The sequence below is a fragment of the Salvelinus fontinalis genome, chromosome 28 (assembly GCF_029448725.1).
Source record: "Salvelinus fontinalis isolate EN_2023a chromosome 28, ASM2944872v1, whole genome shotgun sequence".
Taxonomy (NCBI): domain Eukaryota; kingdom Metazoa; phylum Chordata; class Actinopteri; order Salmoniformes; family Salmonidae; genus Salvelinus; species Salvelinus fontinalis.
In genome coordinates, this window is record NC_074692.1 from 24,643,002 (window position 1) to 24,665,270 (window position 22,269).

Below are 22,269 nucleotides of genomic sequence, written 5' to 3' on the forward strand. Positions count from 1 at the left end.
CATCCCTGTGGAACGATAGACCTAAGATTTAACAATGATATGTGTGAGGACGCGCTGACCAGCTGCCTTTCCCGACTGCAATTTTTTTCTCAAAAAATGACCATGGAATAAAGTGTGTGGATGCACGGATTATGTGAGCAGCGCTACAATAGATCTGTAGCCTAAGTATTACAAACATGTTATCTGATGTGTGCCAGCATGATGATACATGAAAATGATGTATGTGCTTTTGTGTGTCTAGGCGTAGGCCTCTAGGACTACTCTAGTCGACGGCTTAGCCCCGTAGCAAGACTCTAGTCGACGGCTTAGCCCCGTAGCAAGACTCTAGTCGACGGCTTAGCCCCGTAGCAAGACTCTAGTCGACGGTTTAGCCCCGAAGCAAGACTCTAGTCGACGGCTTAGCCCCGTAGCAAGACTCTAGTCGACGGCTTAGCCCCGTAACAAGACTCTAGTCGATGGCTTAGCCCCGTAACAAGACTCTAGTCGACAGCTTAGCCCAGTAACAAGACTCTAGTCAATGGCTTAGCCCCGTAACAAGACTCTAGTCGACAGCTTAGCCCAGTAACAAGACTCTAGTCGACAGCTTAGCCCAGTAACAAGAGAAATTGAAGAGGTAACCAAAAATGTTATTTTAATGTTCTTTATTTAAAAAGATGGGTGTATGTCTTTCTCAGAAAAAGGTTATGATAGCCCCAAAAATAAATTATAAACATAAACAACTCTTTCAGAACTCTACACATTGAACTACAAAAAAAACTGCATAAACTATTACAGTAGAAAAAAACTGTAACAGGAATAGACATAAATATTAACTTAATACACACATGTAAAATACAAATATTAAACATTACTGTCCTTGAGAGGGTATATATTTTTGAGATAATAAATAATATGAACACTCACTCAAACATGAACAAATACTGTACTATGTGAGGGAGGTGGAGTCCAAAAGCTTTGCAGTGAAAGAGCTTTCGTTAGATGCAAACACCTCCCAGTCCTTTTCAACATAAATCCAACTTTAAAAGACTGGATATGCTGATCGCTGGGCTCAACCCAACGCTTATGGAATGGAGACAGATAATGGTGGCTGTGTTCAGGCTTTAACTATATTCCAATCTGACAACTCAACGCCTTAATTCGTGCCTTTCAAGCATCTGGAAGGTGGGCTCCCATATTTCCTACGCCTATTGAGAACTGTTAGGGGCTGAGGGAGTCAACAAATACAGAGGGATGGGGTTGAGTTGTCAGTTTGGAATGTAGCTGCTGTCTTAGATTGACTCTGATCCAGCAGATTGTTTTGTGGTTAGTGCTATAGTGGGGTAGGTGGGTAACATAGCAAAATTCAATTCAAACAGCAGGCCACCCATGTAAAATGAACTCTAAATGAACTGGGAAATGTTAATTGGAGTGGCTATATACATTCCTATGGAACCTTATGTGCAAAGTACATGTCCAACATTCTATAAGCTGCATATGGAGTGGTGGAAGCAGAGCCATATTCCTAAATATATACTTTACATATAGCTCTGGGTAGAACAGGAATCAGCTGGAAGTTACTGAGCTGGACTGAGTAACAGTCTATTCTCTTTGGAGGTGTAGTGAGTTTCTTCTGACCTTACTGCATTCTCCCTCTCAGCCCAAGAGTTAAACAATGTACTGGAGGTTCCTCTTGTGCATTGAGTGGTTGTCCATTCCTCGGTTAAGGCATTGTGATTGATGGACAGGAGTCAGATGAATTCTCTCACAAGTTCTCTCCGGGTGTATGTACTGTTTGTGTGTGTGTTTGTGTGTTTGTTTACTGGCTAGTTTCCTGTTTCTTGCTGCTGATCCAGTCAGTGTATTGTGTAACACGTGTGTACACCCCGGGCGTGTCTTTCTTCCCACAGCCATCACCCCAGCTGATCAGCCCCATCAGAGTCATCTTCCCATCCTTGGGACAGACGAGAGGACCGCCAGAGTCCCCCTGCATAGGAGAAGAGGAGGAGGAGATGAGGGATATGTGTCAGTTGTGGTTCAGTCATGGTTCAGCAGGAGGCCTACAGTACCATTTTATAAATATTATCAGTAGCACTAACATCCAACATGACACATCCTTGTACAGGCTAATTAGCTATTTAAGTGCTTAGTGTTGTAGAGTTTTTGGGGCTTTGGGCTACATACTGCATGGCAAATGGCACCCTATTCCCTACATATATAGTGCACTACTTTTGACCAGGGCCTATAAGGCTATGGTCAAAAGTAGTGCACTATATAGGGAATATAGTGCTATTTGGGACACAGACAGAGAGTGTTTGGGTCTTAGGAGGGTGAAAGAAGAAGAGCCCTCTTCACCTTGCAGGCATCAACCAGACCCCGGGTGTCCCCGGCACACAGCATGTTGGAGGTGACCAGACGCCCAGATAAGACATTAGGGACACAGCGGTCCTGAGGCCACAACCTCACGTGACCCCTCTTCACCCGCTCAGAGTACATCGCATCAACTATGGAGAGAGGGGAAAGGGAAGGGTATTATGCTCTGGACACACTATCCATGTTGTCGGCCTGTATTGCTCCATGCCCTCTCTGACACCTATAGCCTATATAACATTGTTTGTTTTACATCTCTAGACTGAATAAAAAAAGATAGCAAGGGTTATGCACCCCTTTGAGCCCCCAGGACCAGGATTAAGAAACACTGCTTTAGGTACACTATATATACAAAAGTATGTGGACACCCCTTCAAATGACTGGATTTGGCTATTTCAGCCACACCTGTTGCTGACAGGTGTATAAAATCGACCACACAGCCATGCAATCTCCATAGATCTCCATAGGATGCCACCTTTCCAACAAGTCAGTTCATTCAATTTCTGCCCTGATAGAGCAGCCCTGGCCAACTGTAAGTGCTGTTATTGTGATGTGGAAACATCTAAGAGCAACAACGGCTCAGCCGCAGAGTGGCAGGCCACACAAGCTCACAGAAAGGGAACTCAGAGTGCTGAAGCGTGTAAAAACCGTCTGTCCTCGGTTTTTACTATCAAGTTCCAAATTGCCTCTGGAACAGAGTATGTGAGCGGAGCAGAGCTGGAGCGGTGCGAGTAGCGGAGCGTGCCCAAATTGACTGGAGCACGGAGTGAGATTCTCAAAGGCTGGAGTGTCAGCCTTCTCGCATACCCGGCCCAGCATGCATTTGTAGTCTAGTTGTGTTCTGCTATAGACCCTTGCTTTAGCTACTGTCAAGGAATTCGTAAATATTTTCAGAAAGAAACTGATAAAACCCACAAGGTCTTAAATCAAGGTGACTTACAAATATGAGGACCAAGAGCAAGAGAGGGAGTGTGGTGATGTAGTGTCCACAACTAAATAATCATTGTGGAATCTGAAAAGACACATATCCCAAAAGCATTATGGTGTACTTACTACGAGCACACCCTAAAAGAAAGAAATGAGGTGGGTCGATTACTAAGTGTGTCATTGTAGCTAAGTATTTATTTATAATTATAGTATTTTATTTCTCTTAAACGTTTTGTTCATTTTTGTTCTATTATCTATACAATAGGCCATAATTGATTTTGGCACAATAGGCCTGGCATATTCCCACGTTCAAGGAGCTTTCCGTTTTGATTGGGTTACTTTGCCTAAAAACCTTTAGGCCGACCTATAGAAAAATGAAAAACAACTCTGTATCTCTGCCCAGAGTGGCCAAAAGGGTGTTTAGCATCCCCAGTGGCTCTACAGGTGTGGAGAGGATATTCTCTGCTGCTGGCCGGCTCTCCAGGCTCCATCGCATGAGCCTGAAGCCACAGACTGGCTAAAATCCTGTTTCTAAAAATGTATAGACTATAATGATTGAATACAACAAAATGTTGTTTAAATGCTGAATACTTTATATCTCTACCAGGCTATTGTGTCGCACTCGCAAATGCTTCACAATGTATTTCTTTGTAGGCTATAGCCTTGAAATAATTGAAATGATATCGCCTAAATAATTAATTGTTTCATCTTAGGCTCCCTGTCTGGCTCCTGACCTATTTAGAGTGATTATATGCTGTTTAATATGACATGTAGCCTATTTAGAGTGATTATATGCTGTTTAATATGACATGTAGCCTATTTAGAGTGATTATATGCTGTTTAATATGACATGTAGCCTATTTAGAGTGATTATATGCTGTTTAATATGACATGTAGCCTATTTGAAATTATGTGCGCTTCCTACATTTCCCTTTTTATCTTTATTCAAAAACTTTTCATTCAAATCCATATGGTTTGGTTTCAATACTTCAAAAAACCAAATGGTAGTTCCAGGTAATCACAGAAATAAGATGGGTGTTGGTTAAATTGTGATTTTAATGAATGGAGCGAATTTGGAGTGGCAGTTTTCTTTCCTGTGTGAGTGGAGCAGTTTTTAGCAGAAGAGTTGGAAAGGACATGGATCAGCGTTGCTGTCACGATCGTGTGGCGGATTGACGGACCAAAATGCAGCTTTTGGAAAATAAGCCATCTTCTTTATTAAACACAACGAAGATGAACACGACACAAAAACTCTATAACAAAATAACAAAACAACAAAACGACCGTGAAGCTACAAACGTTGTGCACAAACATACAGGCTACAAACGTTCTTACATAGACAATTACCCACAATTAATGAGAGCCTATGGCTACCCTAAATAAGGCTCCCAATCAGAGACAACCGACATCAGCTGTCTCTAATTGGGAACTCATTCCGGTAACCATAGACTCTTCTAGATCACTCACCAACATAGACAACGCTAGACATCTATACTAAACACAAAACCATATTTTACACCCCATAACCCCTTTACCAAATAAACATCAAAAACCAACAAAACATAAACATTACCCATGTCACACCCTGACCTAACTAAAATAATCAAGAAAACAAAGAATAATAAGGCCAGGGCGTGACATAACCCCCCCCTTGAGGCGCGAACTCCGGGCGCACCATACACAGTCTAGGGGAGGGTCTGGGTGTGCTCCCCTCCACGGTGGCGGCTCCGGCTCTGGTCGTAGTCCCCACGTCACCACAGTACCTAACCACCTCCTAGGCCTCCTCCAAACGACCCCCCTCCACATTAACCCCATTGCATTCAGGGGCAGTTCCAGACTAAGGGGCAGAACCAGGGTAAGAGGCAGTACCAGGGTCAGGGGCAGTACCAGGGTCAGGGGCAGTACTAGGGTCAGGGACAGTACCAGGGTAAGGGGCAGCACCAGGGGAAGGGGCAGCTCCAGGGTAAGGGGCAGCTCCAGGGTAAGGGGCAGCTCCAGGGTAAGGGGCAGCTCCAGGGTAAGGGGCAGCTCCAGGGTAAGGGGCAGCTCCGGACTGAGGAATGGCAGCTCCGGACTGAGGGACTGCAGCTCCGGACTGAGGGACTGCAGCTCCGGACTGAGGGACAGCCCATGGCTGGCTGACGGATCTGGCTGCTCATGGCTGGCTGACGGATCTGGCTGCTCATGGCTGGCTGACGGATCTGGCTGCTCATGGCTGGCTGACGGATCTGGCTGCTCATGGCTGGCTGACGGATCTGGCTGCTCATGGCTGGCTGACGGATCTGGCTGCTCATGGCTAGCTGACGGATCTGGCTGCTCATGGCTGGCTGACGGATCTGGCTGCTCATGGCTGGCTGACGGATCTGGCTGCTCATGGCTGGCTGACGGATCTGGCTGCTCATGGCTGGCTGACTGATTTGGCTGCTCCTGTCTGGTTGGCGGCTCTGGCAGATCCTGTCTGGTTGGCGGCTCTGGCAGATCCTGTCTGGTTGGCGGCTCTGGCAGATCCTGTCTGACGGACGGCTCTAGCGGCTCCTGTCTGGCTGGCGGCTCTAGCGGCTCCTGTCTGGCGGACGGCTCAGTGGGCTCATGGCAGACGGGCGGCTTTGCAGGCTCATGGCAGACGGGCGGCTTTGCAGGCTCATTGCAGACGGATGGCTCAGATGGCGCTGGGGAGACGGATGGCTCAGATGGCGCTGGGGAGACGGATGGCTCAGATGGCGCTGGGGAGACGAGCAGTTCAGTCAATGCTGTGCAGACGGCAGATTCCTGCCGGCTGAGGCGCACTGTAGGCCTGGTGCGTGGTGCCGGGACTGGTGGCACCGGGCTGGGGACACGCATCTCAGGGCTAGTGCGGGGAGCAGCAACAGGACGCACAGGACTCTGGGGACACACAGGAGGCTTGGTGCGTGGTTTAGACACTGGTGGTAAAGGGCTGGAGACACGCACCATATAGCTAGTGCGTGGAGGAGGCACTGGTGGTACTGGATTGGGGCGGGGAGGTGGCGCCGGAAATACCGGACCGTGCAGGCGTACTGGCTCCCTTGAACGCCGAGCCTGCCCAACCTTACCTGGTTCTATGCTCCCCGTCGCCTGACCAGTGCGGGGAGGTGGAATAACCCGCACCGGCCTATGTAGGCGAACCGGGGACACCATGCGTAAGGCTGGTGCCATGTACGCCGGCCCGAGGAGACGCACTGGTGACCAGATGCGTTGGGCCGGCTTCATGACATACGGCTCAACGCTCAGTCTAGCCCGGCCGATACGTGGAGCTGAAATGTACCGAACCGGGCTATGCACACGTACAGGAGACATCGTGCGCTCTACTGCGTAACACGGTGTCTGCCCGTACTCTCGCTCTCCACGGTAAGTACAGGGAGTAGGCGCAGGTTTCCTACCTGACTTCGCCACACTCCCTTTAAGGCCCCCCCCAAGAAATTTTTGGGTTGTACTCACGGGCTTCCAGCCTTGTCTCCGTGCTGCCTCCTCATATCGCCTCCTCTCGGCTTTCGCTGCCTCCAGCTCTTCACGAGGGAGGCGATATTCTCCAGGTTGTGCCCATGGATCTTCTTCCAATTCCTCCTCCCAACTCCAGAGATCCTGTGTAGGTATGTCCTGTTGCCGCCTTCCATGCCGCTTGGTCCTATGGTGGGTAATTCTGTCACGATCGTGTGGCGGATTGACGGACCAAAATGCAGCTTTTGGAAAATAAGCCATCTTCTTTATTAAACACAACGAAGATGAACACGACACAAAAACTCTATAACAAAATAACAAAACAACAAAACGACCGTGAAGCTACAAACGTTGTGCACAAACATACAGGCTACAAACGTTCTTACATAGACAATTACCCACAATTAATGAGAGCCTATGGCTACCCTAAATAAGGCTCCCAATCAGAGACAACCGACATCAGCTGTCTCTAATTGGGAACTCATTCCGGTAACCATAGACTCTTCTAGATCACTCACCAACATAGACAACGCTAGACATCTATACTAAACACAAAACCATATTTTACACCCCATAACCCCTTTACCAAATAAACATCAAAAACCAACAAAACATAAACATTACCCATGTCACACCCTGACCTAACTAAAATAATCAAGAAAACAAAGAATAATAAGGCCAGGGCGTGACAGTTGCGCACCGCTCCATGAGAGATTTTCAACCGCTCAACTCTGCTCACATGCTCTGCTCTGGAAGCAACGTCAGCACCAGAACTGTTAGTCGGGAGCTTCTTAAATGGGTCTTCATGGCCGAGCAGCTGCACACAAGCCTAAGATCACCATGCGCAATGCCAAGGGTCTGCTGGAGTGGTGTAAAGCTCGCTGCCATTGGAGTCTGGAGCAGTGGAAACACATTCTCTGGAGAGATGAATGCCATCTGGCAGTCCGACAGACGAATCTGGGTTTGGGGGATGCCAGGAGAACGCTACCTGCCCCAATGCATAGTGCCAGCTGTAAAGTTTGGTGGAGGAGGAATAATGGTCTGGGGCTGTTTTTCATGGTTCGGGCTAGACCCCTTAGTCTAGTGAAGGGAAATTTTAACGCGACAGCATACAATGACATTCTAGACAATTCTGTGCTTCCAACTTTGTGGCAACAGTTTGGGGAAGGCCCTTTCCTGTTTCTGCATGACAACCCCATCAAACACCTTTGGGATGAACTGGAAAGCCGACTGTGAGCCAGACCTAATCGCCCAACACCAGTGCCCGACCTCACTAATGCTCTTGTGGCTGAATGGAAGCAAGTCCCTGCAGCAATGTTCCAACATCTAGTGAAAAGTCATCCCAGAAAAGGGCCTCCCGAGTGGCGCAGCGGTCTAAGGCACTGCATCACAGTGCTTGAAGCGTCGCTACAGACCCGGGTTTGATCCCAGGCTGTGTCACAACTGGCCATGACCGGGAGTCCCATAGGGCGACGCACATTTGGCCCAGCGTTGTAAGGGTTTGGCCGGGGGGCTTTCCTTGGCTCATCGCTCTCTAGCTGACTTCGGTCGTCAGTTGAACGGTGTTTCCTCCGACACATTGGTGCAGCTGGCTTCTAGGTTAAGCGGGCGGGTGTTAAGAAGCGTGGATTAGCGGGTCATATTTCGAAGGACGCATGACTAGACCTTCGCCTCACCCAAGCCCGTTGGGGAGTTGCAGCGATGACACAAGATCGCAATTGGATAACTCAAAATTGGGAAGAAAAAGGTGGTAAAATACAAAAAATACAAAATAAAAAGTCTTCCCAGAAGAGTGGAGGCTGTTATAACAGCAAAGGGAGGGACCAACTCCATATTATTGCCCATGATTTTGGAACGAGATGAGCAGGTGTCCACATACTTTTGGTCATGTAGTGTATTTCAACATTCTTCTCCACCCTTTCACAAAAACCTGAGTGTGCCTCAGGCTACTGCCCTCTACTGGGCATCAGAAAATAAACCACAGAAACAACACTTAGCTAAGCTTCATGAGTTTAAAAAAGAAAGAAACATTTCAAAGAAAGGGTGATGTCTGTCTTACACTCCTTCTCTTTGCCGTAACCAGAGATCTCACACTCGGTCCAGTCAGGCAGTACCAGGCCTGGGTCAGGCAGACAGGCGGGCAGGACCTCCGGGGAGTTCACAGCACACAGGCCAATATCACTCTTCAACTTCAGTAAGACTGAGAAGAGGGGGAGGGAAGGGAGGAGGAGGATGACGAGGGCAAAGAGAGAATGAGTGATATTGCTTTACTTTGGTTACAACGGCTCTTTATGGCTCTTCACATATGCTACATAATCAAGCCATAAGCCTCTTGCGAGTCAGTGCTTAACATTGTGCTGTCCAATATAGCTCAGTTAGCACAGGTTCAATTCCCATGGGGCAGCAGTATAAAAATGTATGCACTCACTAGTGTAAGTCGCTCTGGATAAGAGCATCTGCTAAATGACTAAAATATAATTAAAAAATGGGTCACCAATGTCGTTGTCAAAGGTTTCCTCGTTGTATTTCTCGTGGGTCCAGTACTTATCCACCTCAAAGATCTGGTCACTGCTGGAGGAGTTCTTACGAAACGTCTGACCCAGTACCACTTGCAGATGCTCTGGTTTAAACCTAACGGAGAGAGCAAATCAGTGAGTCACACTTGGGCGTGTGTGTGTGTGTGTGTGTGTGTGTGTGTGTGTGTGTGTGTGTGTGTGTGTGTGTGTGTGTGTGTGTGTGTGTGTGTGTGTGTGTGTGTGTGTGTGTGTGTGTGTGTGTGTGTGCGCACGTGTGTATTAAACCTACCCCTCGTCGAAGCAGTGTGCAGCAGAGAGGACCCAACAGGAGTCTATGAGGACCCCTCCACACAGGAAGAAGTGTGCTTTGTATGTGGACCGGAACACGTTGATGGCTGCCTGCCATGGCTGCTCTGTGATGTCACTCTGCTGGGCCCCCCCGAGGATACGGAAGGAGGGGCGACTGTGATTGTTGTCAGCACGCTGTCCACAGGTACCTATAGGGGGGGGCAGTCAATATATCATTTTCTGTTTTTAGATGTAAAAACCTCAAAGTTTAAGGAGAAAGAAGGGGAGGTGTGAAGGAGGAAGAGAAGGACAGGAGGAGAGGGGGAGGTTTGGTGTGGAGGAGGAATAAAAGGAGAGGGGGAGGTGTGGAGAAGAGGGGGAGATGGGGAGGAGGAATAGAAGGAGAGGGTGTGGTGTGGAGGAAGAACAGGAGAGGGGGAGGTGTGGAGGAAGAACAGGAGAGGGGGAGGTGTGGAGGAAGAACAGGAGAGGGTGTGGTGTGGAGGAATAGAAGGAGAGGGTGTGGTGTGGAGGAAGAACAGGAGAGGGGGAGGTGTGGAGGAAGAACAGGAGAGGGTGTGGTGTGGAGGAAGAAGACAAGTGTACAGGTAAATGTAATGTGTTGTTTTGTGGCTGTCCTCCTACCTCTGTTGTTGTTGTTGTTGTTGGTGGGAGCCCTGGGGCCTAGAGTAGTGATGGTAGTAGGTCTCCTCCCTAAAGAACAAACAGATACTGTTCAGTATGACATTAGATATCAAATACTCATACAGCGTGACTACAGTTGCAAATGTAGTCAATTACACTCCTAGGCATTTCACTCATTGCAATCCCGACAGTCATTTGACTCCTTGTCTTCTTAGTCATCACATGCATTACAGTAAGCTACTGTAGGTGATGACGATGACAATTCTTGGCAGAATATACAGTGGTTATTCGACTGGCACATGAGAGGACATATACATGCATACTGTTGCCGATATTATTGGACAGTAGTCATGGTAACAGGGTAACAGAGATACTCACGGCATTTGGTGATGTTACAGAGCTCCCAGGTGAGCTTCATGTTTCTGTAGACGTGACACCAGGGGCCGAGATCACCATCTGGGTTCCTGAAAGAAAGAGAGAGGAGAATGTATAAGTGTGTGATTGTGGGTGCGTGTGTGTGTTTGTGTGAATGAGTGTATGTGCCCAGCATGCATGTGTGAGAGAGAGTTTCTCTGTGTGTTTATAATCCTACCTGCAGAAGTTGTGACTTCCCAGCCCCAGCTCTCTGGCCTCAGACCTCCATGCGTTGTAGAACTTGTGGGTGATGAGGGGTGAGTCCCAGGCGAGACAGCTGTAGCCCCTCTTAGTGATGGCCGTCGTCCCCCTATACGTCTGCCCTGCGCCCTGAACACACTCCACTGGGCTCTGGTCTGGAGAAACACACAGAGTGAGGCACAGATTTCATTTACGCTGTGGACCACAGTCAGTAAAGTAGCCTACTTGTCATAGTTTGGCACGGCAACAATGTAACTGTAGCATGCAGGATATGAACCCCACAGGAGAAACCAATGTTTTAGACTGTTACACCAAGAGGAAATTGCCGAGGGCAGACAATGGTTTTGAAGTTTGCAGGCGGGGCTACCTCATCACGTGACCATGACCAACTCATGTCCGTTACATTCACTCCCCATTTGACCTCCTCCCCCATGAGACACCACCCAACGTTGGGCGCCATTGTTAACAAGCAGGACATGAACCCAGGTCTCCCATGTGAACAACCAACCTCTTAGATCAAGAGGAAATTCCCTCTTGGGCCAAGTGCAGACACTGGTTTTGAAGTTCACAAGGCGGACTACCTCATTATGTGACCATGACTGACTCATGTCCGCTACATAACCAAATAGCGGTATAGTATTATGTTGTCATGTCATTACCTGCAGGGCAGCTGGAAAGAGTACAGAACTCCCAGGCTATCTGGGTTCCCTTGTAGACATGACACCATGGCTTAGTATCATCGCTTGGATTCCTAAGAGAGAGAACAGGGGAGGGGAATATTTACCTCGAGTGCTCGATTGATGTATGTGTGTGTGTGTGTGTGTGTGTGTGTGTGTGTGTGTGTGTGTGTGTGTGTGTGTGTGTGTGTGTGTGTGTGTGTGTGTGTGTGTGTGTGTGTGTGTGTGTGTGTGTGTGTGCGCGTGTGCGTTTGAGCGTGTATGTGTGTGTACCTGCAGTAGTTGTGGTTGCCCAGCCCCAGGCTGTTCGCCTCTGGTCTCTTAGCTGTGAACGTCTTCCCTTTGAGGGCTGTGGAGTTCCAGTTGATACACTCTGAGCCGGTCCGACTGATGCTCCACGTACCACGGTACCCTTTACCCTGGCCCACCACACACTTCTCAGTGGTGTCTGTTTAGAGGGAGAGAAATTAGTCTATCCAATCCAGCCATCCAAACACATCATTTGTGTCCCAAATGGCACCCTATTCCCTTCATAGCGCACTACTTTTGACCAGAACATATAGGGCTCTGGTGAAAAGTAGAGCACTATGTAGGAAATAGGGTCCCATTTGGGACACAACACGGTATCTATGGGGAAATACATTATCATAGCAACCATGTTGATCTGATAAAGTCTCTCTGTGTGTCTGTCTAGCTGTCGTCCTTTCTCTATGGCTTCCTCCTATTGTCATGCATCCTGGTTACATGACTAAGGACTCACTCACACATCTATTCCGTGTTTTGGCTCCCTGATCTTATGGTATCCATGCAATGACACACGCATGAGTTTTGAGAAAACTCATGTAGAGAGGATGTACCGCTCTTTTTAGGCTTCACTCAGAGTCACATGGGGAGAGAGTTTGGCCATTGTGGTTTCAACACATGACCAACGATGAATTATGACACTGATAGATGACATCATATAATATGACTCTGTGCTCACTCTTTTGGCTGTGAACTCACTCATTAGACCATCAACATGTGTTATGAATTTACATGTTGAGTGGGTGGGGTATGTACAACGGCCTCCCAACGGAATAAAACAAACAGATTGATGCCAGCTAACCAGTGGGTTCCATGGCGTTCCAGATTTTGGCTTCTGGGGTGTAAACAATTTTTATTTTACGGTTGGGCCACAGACCACAACTCCATAATCTTTTCTAGTCATTGTCGCAGGATTGCGTTCTACCAATCTCTATGTGTCTAATGCCCTAATGATAGTAGTAACCAACATTACTACTAGATGCTAATAGATAGGCCTCAATAGAATCCCTTGTCCTTGTATTTCAGTAGTATATGAGGCGAGAGGAGAAGTATTTATTGACAGTGTAGCGTGGTCTCTGATTGTGCTCTACTTACTGATCTCACACTGAGCCCCAGTGAAGCCTGGTGGACACTTGCACAGGTAGTCAGAGGAGTAGACCGCCTCCTTACAGGTTCCCCCGTTGTAGCAGCTTGACTGATAGCAGGCTAGAGGGATGGAGAGAGGGATGGTTTGACATGTTGGAGTTTTGTTGTTTTTTATTTTTCTCTAACAACAATATTTACTAGATCACAGACGAAGAGCCCACCTGTTATACCAAATGCCCACCTGTTATACCAATTATTTTACATCACATACAAACTGTCATAATTTCCCTTTTTTCAGAACAGCTTCAACCCCAATTTCCACGTCTCTGTTGACAGTGTATGACCTCACACAAGGTGAGAATGAGGTAGTGACTTGTCTGTCATCAGATGGGTGGTCATGCATCATAGCATTGTTCAGTGGGGGTGAAGGAACATGTGTATGCATTTAAATATAGTGAAAGTCACAATGGGTGGGTGTTCTAATGACTATACATCCTAGACTACACCCTTTCTCTCCGTGACACCAACCACTCTCCATAGCGGAGGAAAGTAAGGTACCAGAAGGGAGAGATACTGTAAATACAGAGTGGACAGAGGGAAGGCAGACAGGGGGAAAGCAGACAGAGGGAAGGCAGACAGAGGGAAGGGGGGGGGGGGGGTTCTGGAAAAGAAAACAAGAAAAACAAGCTGAACAGTGTTGTCACTCTGCCACCCTAAAGGGGGTTGTGAGTGTGTGTGTATCTGTATTTATATAGAGTATATGTATGTTTGTCTGTGTGTTTCCACTCACTGATGACTGGCACATCGTGACAGCGCTGTCGTCCTCGTGATGCACAGGTGCAGCGCTCCACACGCGGGCCACTCAATCTCAACCACGTGTCCCCAAAACCACGCACCACAGCCGAATGGCCATCCACACACCGCCCTATGCATACATACAAACAAACACACACACACACAACACACACAGAGAGAGACACATGCACACAGAAACACACACAGGGGTAGAGACAAAGACAAAAACATAGAGACACAGACACATGAGTCCCTTACAAGATGAGAGACAGATACATAATGTATACACATGAAAAGAGAAGGCGTAGGTGACACACAAACAAATGATTTGTTGTAGCTAACACATGATTAGTGTGAAGCACAGGTGGCTAGTGGCAACTTAATGGCTGGGCACCAGTGGCTGGAATGGAATAAATGGAAAGGTATCCAACACGTCAAACACATGCTTTCCATGTGTTTGATACCATTCCATTATTATGAGCCGTCCTCCATTCAGTAACCTACTGTGGTGTGAAGGGAGGGACAGAAGAGGGGTGTAAGAGGGTGAGGGGGCAGTCCAAGCTCACCTTTATAGTATCTTGTCCCTCTTTTGGTGTGACGAAGCTCAACCTGCCATGGGAGATGTAAGAGAAGTGAGCTCAAATTTCCACAGTACCAACAAACACATATTGTCTGCATGGCAACAGTAGTGGATGAAGTTAACTGTCTGCATGGCAACAGTAGTGATGAAGTTAACTCTAGACTCTGATCAAAGTCAGTTTAGCATTTTTCACTGTGTGCATTTTGCGAGGTTAAGCTGGTCCTAAAGGTTAAGCTGGCCCTATAGGTGAAGCTGGTCCTGTAGGTTAAGCTGGCCCTATAGGTTAAGCTGGCCCTATAGGTTAAGCTGGCCCTATAGGTTAAGCTGGTCCTATTGGTTAAGATGGCCCTATAGGTTAAGCTGGCCCTATAGGTGAAGCTGATCCTAGATCTGCACCTAAGGCCAACTTCTACCTGGAGCTGTGGTTAGTGCAGTGGGTGTGGTACCTACTTTGTCCGCTAGGGAGCAGCAGAGAGCTGACAGGAGGAGCAGCATTCCCAATACTTTGGCCATGGTTGTGTCTGGATCTTTTCTGATGGAAAAGAAATACAAATGATTGAAGGTTCTACTAAGCCATGTGAAGAAAGACTGTTTTGGTTGATTCAGGACAAGTCAAGTCATTGGGTACATACATCAAGCATTCAACAGTCACAACAAAAAAGCCAACTCCTAGTGAACAATAGGTCCAATGTCACGAGCATGCTACTCTGATGTGGGTAGAGAATGGATGGACTTTTCAATACTACCCCTTCCTCTAACCCTCACCCTGACCCTTCCTTTGAGTAAGACAGAGGGAAAGGAAAATGGTGGGATAGGTGGAACATTTTGGGGAATTGGAGGGCATTGCTGATTCCTTGAAGTTGTGATTTCCTGTGCAGCCTTTTAGGCCTACTGACATACAGGAAGGAAATTATAGCAGTGCTTGTGTGTGCGCGTGTGTGTGCATGTGCGGTCCTCTGTAGCTCAGTTGGTAGATCATGGCGCTTGCACCGCCAGGATTGTGGGTTTGATTCCAGGGGCCACCCATACGTAAAATGCATGCACATATGACTGTAAGTCACTTTGAATAGGTCACTGTGTGGGGGCTTGTATTTAAAAGAAAAATGATCCTTTAATTAACTGGGCAAGTCAGTTAAGAACAAATTCTTATTTACAATTACTTTCCTCGTTATTACTATCTTCGTTGGTACTGGAAGTCCCCACAAGCATAGTAAAACAAGGAACATTTCCCCATGAGGACAAAGGCTATTTTAAGCTTAGGGTTAGGGGTTAAGGTTAGGGTTAGTCCTGAGGGACAGAGAACAGTGACAAACAACTAAGCACAGTTTGCCACCGAGGAGAAGTCTCACAAGCTCACGTGTGTGTGTGTGTGTGTGTGTAAACTGTGTGTGTGTGTGTGTGTGTAAACTGTGTATGAGTGTGTGAACTCATACAACGTTGCTAAAGCCCTTTCCCAACATTCCAAGACAGTATGGAAGCAGTTTCTAAACAGGCGTGCAGATGTAGGATGGGTAGAATGACTTATGACAAACAGAGCGATGAGAGGAGAAGAGGGGGGAGGGGGGGGACGAAACTTTACAGAGTTTGACACCACTATGTCGGCTTTCCAAAACGTTTGTTTGCAGTACTACAGAGTTTGCTACGTTTTGTAACCAGAATACACACTTAGTTGAATCTGACATGAAGAACTTTTGTATTTTTTAATGTGTGGTGATGGTGAAGGTGTGATGATCGTGCTATTTGGTAATACTGAAGGATGCTCTGGATAAGAGCATCTGCTAATGGAATTTTACGTATACATTTACATTTTAGTCATTTCACAGAGCGACTTACAATCAGTGCATTCAACTAGGGAAGGTAAGACAAATACATATCACAGTCACTGCAATAAAATAAGCATGGGAATGAATGTAAATTAATCTAGTTCTCTCTGTAAACGCACATCAGACTAGAGATGCACTGCAGAACCCTTTTAGGCCCTAATGCCTCTCTGTCAACTGTGACTAACCATGACTCACCCTTTGAGAGAGAGAGAGGGAGAAAGGGAAGACAGAGGGAATGACAAAAGAGAAAATCTTAAAGTTAAAGAAAGATGGAAAGAGTGAAAAGAGATTGAGGAAGACTCCAGCACTGTGGTCATTGAATTGGACCAAGACCAAGACCAATACATAAACCTTACATAACGACATACACACACACACACACACACACACACACACATATATACACACACACACACATATACACACACACACACACACACACACACACACACACACACACACACACACACACACACACACACACACACACACACACACACACACACACACACACACACACACACACACACACACAAACAGAACAGAGTACATACCACTTTCAAGCCAGTTGTTTGTCACTCCTGGTTTATTTGGGCTACCCCTAGCTGAGCCTCTTTGGCAGCGCATGAGTTGCTCTGGTCCCCTACTGTCCCTCCCCCTGGCCTATCAGACCAGGCCATATGTTTCCTGCCAACATTAAGCCTGTGTGCCTGACGTCACTCACTTCCATGTTTTATCTGTCACACACACGCCTAGTGCCTGTCCATCATGAACATGTTTCTATCACACACAAATACACACACACAAACGTGTGGGTGCCGTCAGACACCACAGGATTATCAGCTGCTGTCTGACAATCCCACAATGCAGTGTGTCTGTGTAGGACTGGTTTGTGGTCTGGCAATGATCCTACTAAACCAGCTCTTACAAGAGCCAACAGACACACATGCACATGTTTAAACTCACACTAAAACACACACACACACACACACACACACTCTCTCTCACACACACAAACAGACACAGTTGCACACCCTTATTATGTTGGTAGGAGTTTACAAGATAACAAGAACATCTCTTAAAAGTCAGCATGTTGTTTTGTTGATGAGAGTTTAAAACATTTTACTGCAGTGGTCTAAATCAGGGTCACACAGAGTGATTCTTGGTAGTCTTGAACAAATCTACTTTGAAACAATAGTATACACCTCATACACATGGTTATGGGCTTAAAAAAGAAGACACCGGCCTCCCGGGTGGCGCAGTGGTCTAGGGCACTGCATTGCAGTGCTAACTGCGCCACCAGAGTCTCTGGGTTCGCCCCCAGGCTCTGTCGCAGCCGGCCGCGACCGGGAGGTCCGTGGGGCGACGCACAATTGGGCCAGCATCGTCCGGGTTAGGGAGGGTTTGGCCGGTAGGGATTTCCTTGTCTCATCGCGCTCCAGCGACTCCTGTGGCGGGCTGGGCGCAGTGCTCGCTAACCAAGGGGGCCAGGTGCACAGTGTTTCCTCCGACACATTGGTGCGGCTGGCTTCCGGGTTGGAGGCGCGCTGTGTTAAAGAAGCAGTGCGGCTTGGTTGGGTTGTGCTTCGGAGGACGCATGGCTTTCGACCTTCGTCTCTCCCGAGCCCATACGGGAGTTGTAGCGATGAGACAAGATAGTAATTACTAGCGATTGGATACCATGAAAAGGGGATAATTTAAAAAAAATAATAAATAAATACATAAATAAAAAAAAAAAAGAAGACACCTGTACCATGTCAGATATAGAGTTGAAATGTATTACATTTTGAGTTTGCATCCCAATATTACACTTTATATACAGTACATCACAGAACACTAAAATATAACAAAACTGTTTGACATAGAAACACAGGATTTCCATCTTTAAAAACAAAACGTTATTAATTATGAAATTATGAAAAATATTAACAACATTCCACCAATGAGGCCAAAGAGGTTGTTTTTGGTCATTGACGGTGTTGTATGACAATATATTCCCTACACACCCATGAGTGCTAGAGGAAACAGCTCTCTTACAACAGTAGGTCAAGTCTGAGTTATGGTGAGAAGATGAGGCTGTTGAAAACTGTGATTGGAGCTTAACTAGTGATAGACTGAGTCAGCATCAGCCTCATACCAGCACTAATATTCACACACACACACACACACACACACACACACACACACACACACACACACACACACACACACACACACACACACACACACACACACACACACACACACAAACACTAATCAAACTCACCCACAACAATCACATCAGTAGAATGGATGTGGTGGGTAACTCTCATGTCCTATTAGTGTTCAGTCATACAGCAGAACTGTAATTATAGTAACAGAGTTGTCTCTAAGTGCTGAGCACAGCTCCTTCTCCCCCTGTCAGTCTGTGTGAGGATGAGTCTAGCTAGCTGACCTGTACAGTAAGGATGTGTGATTTGCTGACCAGTGACCACAGTACTGGTACAGCAGGTAGAGACTAATCAGCGGCCATTTCACCTCTCGAGGGAAGTAGGAAAGAAAGCTGACTGTGTACATGTTCTCATCCTCCTAGATCTATCTACTGCCTTCAACACCATGAACCATCAGATCCTCCTCTCCACCCTCTCAGTGCTGGGCGTTTCAGGCTCTGCACACTCTTGGATTGCACCCTACCTGGCAGGCCACTCCTACCAGGTGACGTGGAGAGGATCTCTGTCTGCACCACGTACCCTCACTACTGGTGTTCCCCAGGGCTCGGTTCTAGACCCTCTTCTCTTCTCTCTATACACCAAGTCACTCGGCTCTGTCATATCCTCACATGGTCTCTACTATCATTGCTATACGGAAGACACTCAACTATATACTTTTGTACTTCCCCCATACTGACACCCAGGTGGCGACATGCATCTCAACGTGCCTAGCAGATATCGCCATTTGGATGTCAGCCCACCACCTCAAGCTCAACCTCGACAAGACAGAGCTGCTCTTCCTCCCGGGGATGTCCTTTCCAAGACCTCTCCATCACGGTTGATAACTCCACGGTGTCCCCCTCCTAGTGCGAAGAACTTTGGCATGACCCTGTCGTTTTCTGCAAACATCAAAGCAGGGACTCGCTCCTGTAGGTTCATGCTCTACAACATCCTTAGAGTACGACCCTACCTCACACAGGAAGCGGCACAGTTCCTAATCCAGGCACTTGTCTTCTCCCGTATGGAGTACTGCAATTCGCTGTTGGCTGGACTCCCCACTTGTGCCATCAAACCCCTGCAACTTATTCAGAACGCTGTAGCCCGCCTGGTGTTCAACCTTACCATGCAAATAGTATCTTAAATAATCCTACATTACCCCCTGCTCACCCCGACCTGTGAACTAACACTCACACTTTTTTCCAACTGACTAGCTCTGACTTTGCTTATAACTACTTTATTGAGGAATGATTGACTTACTATGACTGTGATGTGTGGTTGTCCCACCTAGCTATCTTAAAATGAATGCAGTTACTAAGTCTCTCTGGATAAGAGCGTCTGCTAAATGACTCCAATGTAAATGTAAAATGTCTAGTCAAAAATCTGAACAGTGATCAAACTGAATAGAAGGATGTTTTGAAATACTGACCTACAGCTGCTAGAACGAGGACAAAGAAACAGGAAACATCTTTAAAGTGTACCAAACCTTGGTACTGATGTTGCTGTTGGTAAAATATGATGTGGCGATGTAAGTTCCATCACCTTTCATACCGATAAAGCTTCATGAATTTAATTAAAATTAAGTAAATAGTTGTAGACAGAGGAAGTTGTGTGTGTATGGATGGGTGTATGTGACTGTGGGCACATGGGCACATGATGGCATGTGTTTAACACAGTTATAAGTGTTTATTCTTCACTGAGAGAAAGCAGGCAGCCATAGGCGTAATCTGATTAGCAACACATTGAACCAGTGTGATAAACAATGACACAGAACTCTGGTTTGGTTCTAGCTAATTATCTTCCTTTCCTTCTCTTCTTTAGGTTTGGTTCCAATACTATAAAATAGCCTTATTTTCCATGTCACCACATTACTTTTTGGGGAAGAGACACTGGATATGTTATTCCCAACACTTGAACCCTCTGTCATAAGGTCTATACTATGTTAGTGACTGTGTCATAATAAAGATATAACACATGTCATGAGAGCTGATGTCTGCTTATGGCAACTGATCTAACACTGTCATGACACTATGTGTTACTTAGGGATACTAAGGTACTTGGCTGGAGCTATGACTGCTATACCGGGCTCTTGACCTGTGAATCAGGTCAGCCAAAGCACTGAGAGGCCCCCTGGCCTAAAACACCAGCCCAGCCACCCCCACCCCCCTGATCCTCGTTCCTCTCTGCGTTTCTTCCTAGGTTCCTGTTTTTCAAGGGAGTTTTTCCTAGCCACTGTGCTTCTACATCTGTATTGCTTGTTCTTTGCGCTTTTAAGCTGGGTATCCTTATAAGTACTTTGTGACAACTGCTGATGTAAAAACGGCATTATAAAATACATTTGATTGATTAATCAATTGAGTATTTGTGTTTCATAAATAAATTGAGTTTGCTGACTACATATTTGAAACGTTCCTTTAATTGAGTCTCCAATGTGGAATAAATGGTATTATTAAGTATGCGATGTATGTGTATTTTCAAAATGGTACATTTGTTAAACTTTCATTAAGTCTACGATATGGGATAAAAAATGCCGAGGTTTACTGACACCATTCAACCGATGGAGGGTGTAACCGAACTACCCCCATGGGAGGCATGTGGTCCGCGTATGATGCGTGTAACGTGTTGTGTTGGTACCGAATCGAACATAAAAAATAAAGTCAATAGCCTACAATTTTTCTTGGAACATTTGCGCGTAGGTCTACCACCGCCGTGTGCACCTTGCTGTGCATCACATGTGAAGAACTAATAGTTGATCAACATTTTAAGCTAACCATTCTCATCTGTTCCATCAGCCTTATTAATTGATATGTCGCATACCTCCACTACTTTACTTTGATACGCATCATGGGGATTAAGAAGTGAGCACACAATGCCCACAAAAAAAAGTGGGTATACGGCATATATCTGCGTATATACCCTCCAACACACTTCCCCATAGGACATACGTTATATCTAGAATGGATTGAATTGGTCCATATTCCTGGTAAATTAAATTAAGGGACACAATAAAGTGTAGAATAAACGACGTAATCTCATCTAGAGAAGATATAAGCACCTACAAGCATCCGAAACCACAGCCTACTGTCTGTATGTGAGACTGCGCTCATAATAATATAGCCGAATCATATAATATCCTCCATGCATTCATTCAGCTTTAAAAACTATGCACAAATGCTTGGGAAAATTAGATACACAATTTTTTTTTAAAACGTCACGTTGTTTACTGAAATGTATTTGACATTCCATTCGAATATTACTGAAATCAGTTGGCATTCCATTTGAAATCAAATTTGACCCGGCATGCTTCACAGAAAACAATCAGCAAATGTTTTAGCCTAATGCAATCACTATGACTTTTAGCATAGCCTGTAAATAACAATTAAAATCTGGAAAACAATGTGTGGTTACATATTAACATGAATATCCTTACCTTGTCCTTGTGTATGGTATGTTGCTAGTTCTGAATCTCCCTCTAGAAACAATTGTCGTCGGCGGATATTGAAGATGAAGTGTGATAACTGCTGTGCTTCTCTCGGTTTTTATCCTAGGCTCGGCTATTTCCGCTGAAGGGGGAGGATGTTTGGAAATGATCGACCCCAGGGAAGCAGTGAGGCGGGTTTTTAGGATGATGACGCTATTTGGGCGGGTTCAGAAGGGTCCCACGGCGAGTATCTGGGTTGGCTCCGAATCAGAGCATGTAAGAAACATGATAACGGATATAGTGTAGACTATAATAGTTGGAGTAGAGTTTTGAAAATGACATCAAGGTTCCGAAATTAGTGCCAAAGGGATTGTAAAAAACTAAGAAAAATCTATCATATTCTAATAAGGTGAATATTTGTCTTGTACAGACTTCAGTTGACCTAGGCTGCAAATCTGATGTTATTAGTGATATAATTCTTTGCAACCTGAGTTTATACTCTGCATGGGCAAAGCTATGACTGTGTGTGTGTGTCTGTCTGTCTGTCTGTCTGTCTGTCTGTCTGTCTGTGTGTGTGTAGCTGTTTGGAATTGGCCTCCCCATGG

The 22,269-nt window shown here is 46.2% G+C and overlaps 1 protein-coding gene across 2 annotated transcripts; it reads right to left on the bottom strand.

Moving 5' to 3' along the window:
• Positions 1-624: 624 nt before the first annotated feature.
• LOC129826481 (tissue-type plasminogen activator-like) lies at positions 625-21,822 on the bottom strand. 2 transcript variants are annotated; one of them, XM_055887254.1, is made up of 15 exons: positions 21,674-21,822; positions 14,685-14,766; positions 14,221-14,263; positions 13,650-13,784; positions 12,869-12,979; positions 11,744-11,918; positions 11,453-11,544; positions 10,771-10,948; positions 10,557-10,642; positions 10,179-10,247; positions 9,535-9,742; positions 9,224-9,360; positions 8,789-8,929; positions 2,332-2,480; positions 625-1,963 (listed from the first exon to the last, which is right to left on the bottom strand). In XM_055887254.1, the coding sequence occupies exons 2-15, from the start codon at positions 14,745-14,747 to the stop codon at positions 1,796-1,798; spliced, it is 1,755 nt and encodes a 584-aa protein (XP_055743229.1). In that variant the 5' UTR covers positions 14,748-14,766; positions 21,674-21,822; the 3' UTR covers positions 625-1,795. The 2 variants fall into 2 exon arrangements, with proteins under 2 accessions (XP_055743229.1, XP_055743228.1); XM_055887253.1 differs by lacking the exon at positions 21,674-21,822 and adding an exon at positions 16,612-16,711.
• Positions 21,823-22,269: the final 447 nt, after the last annotated feature.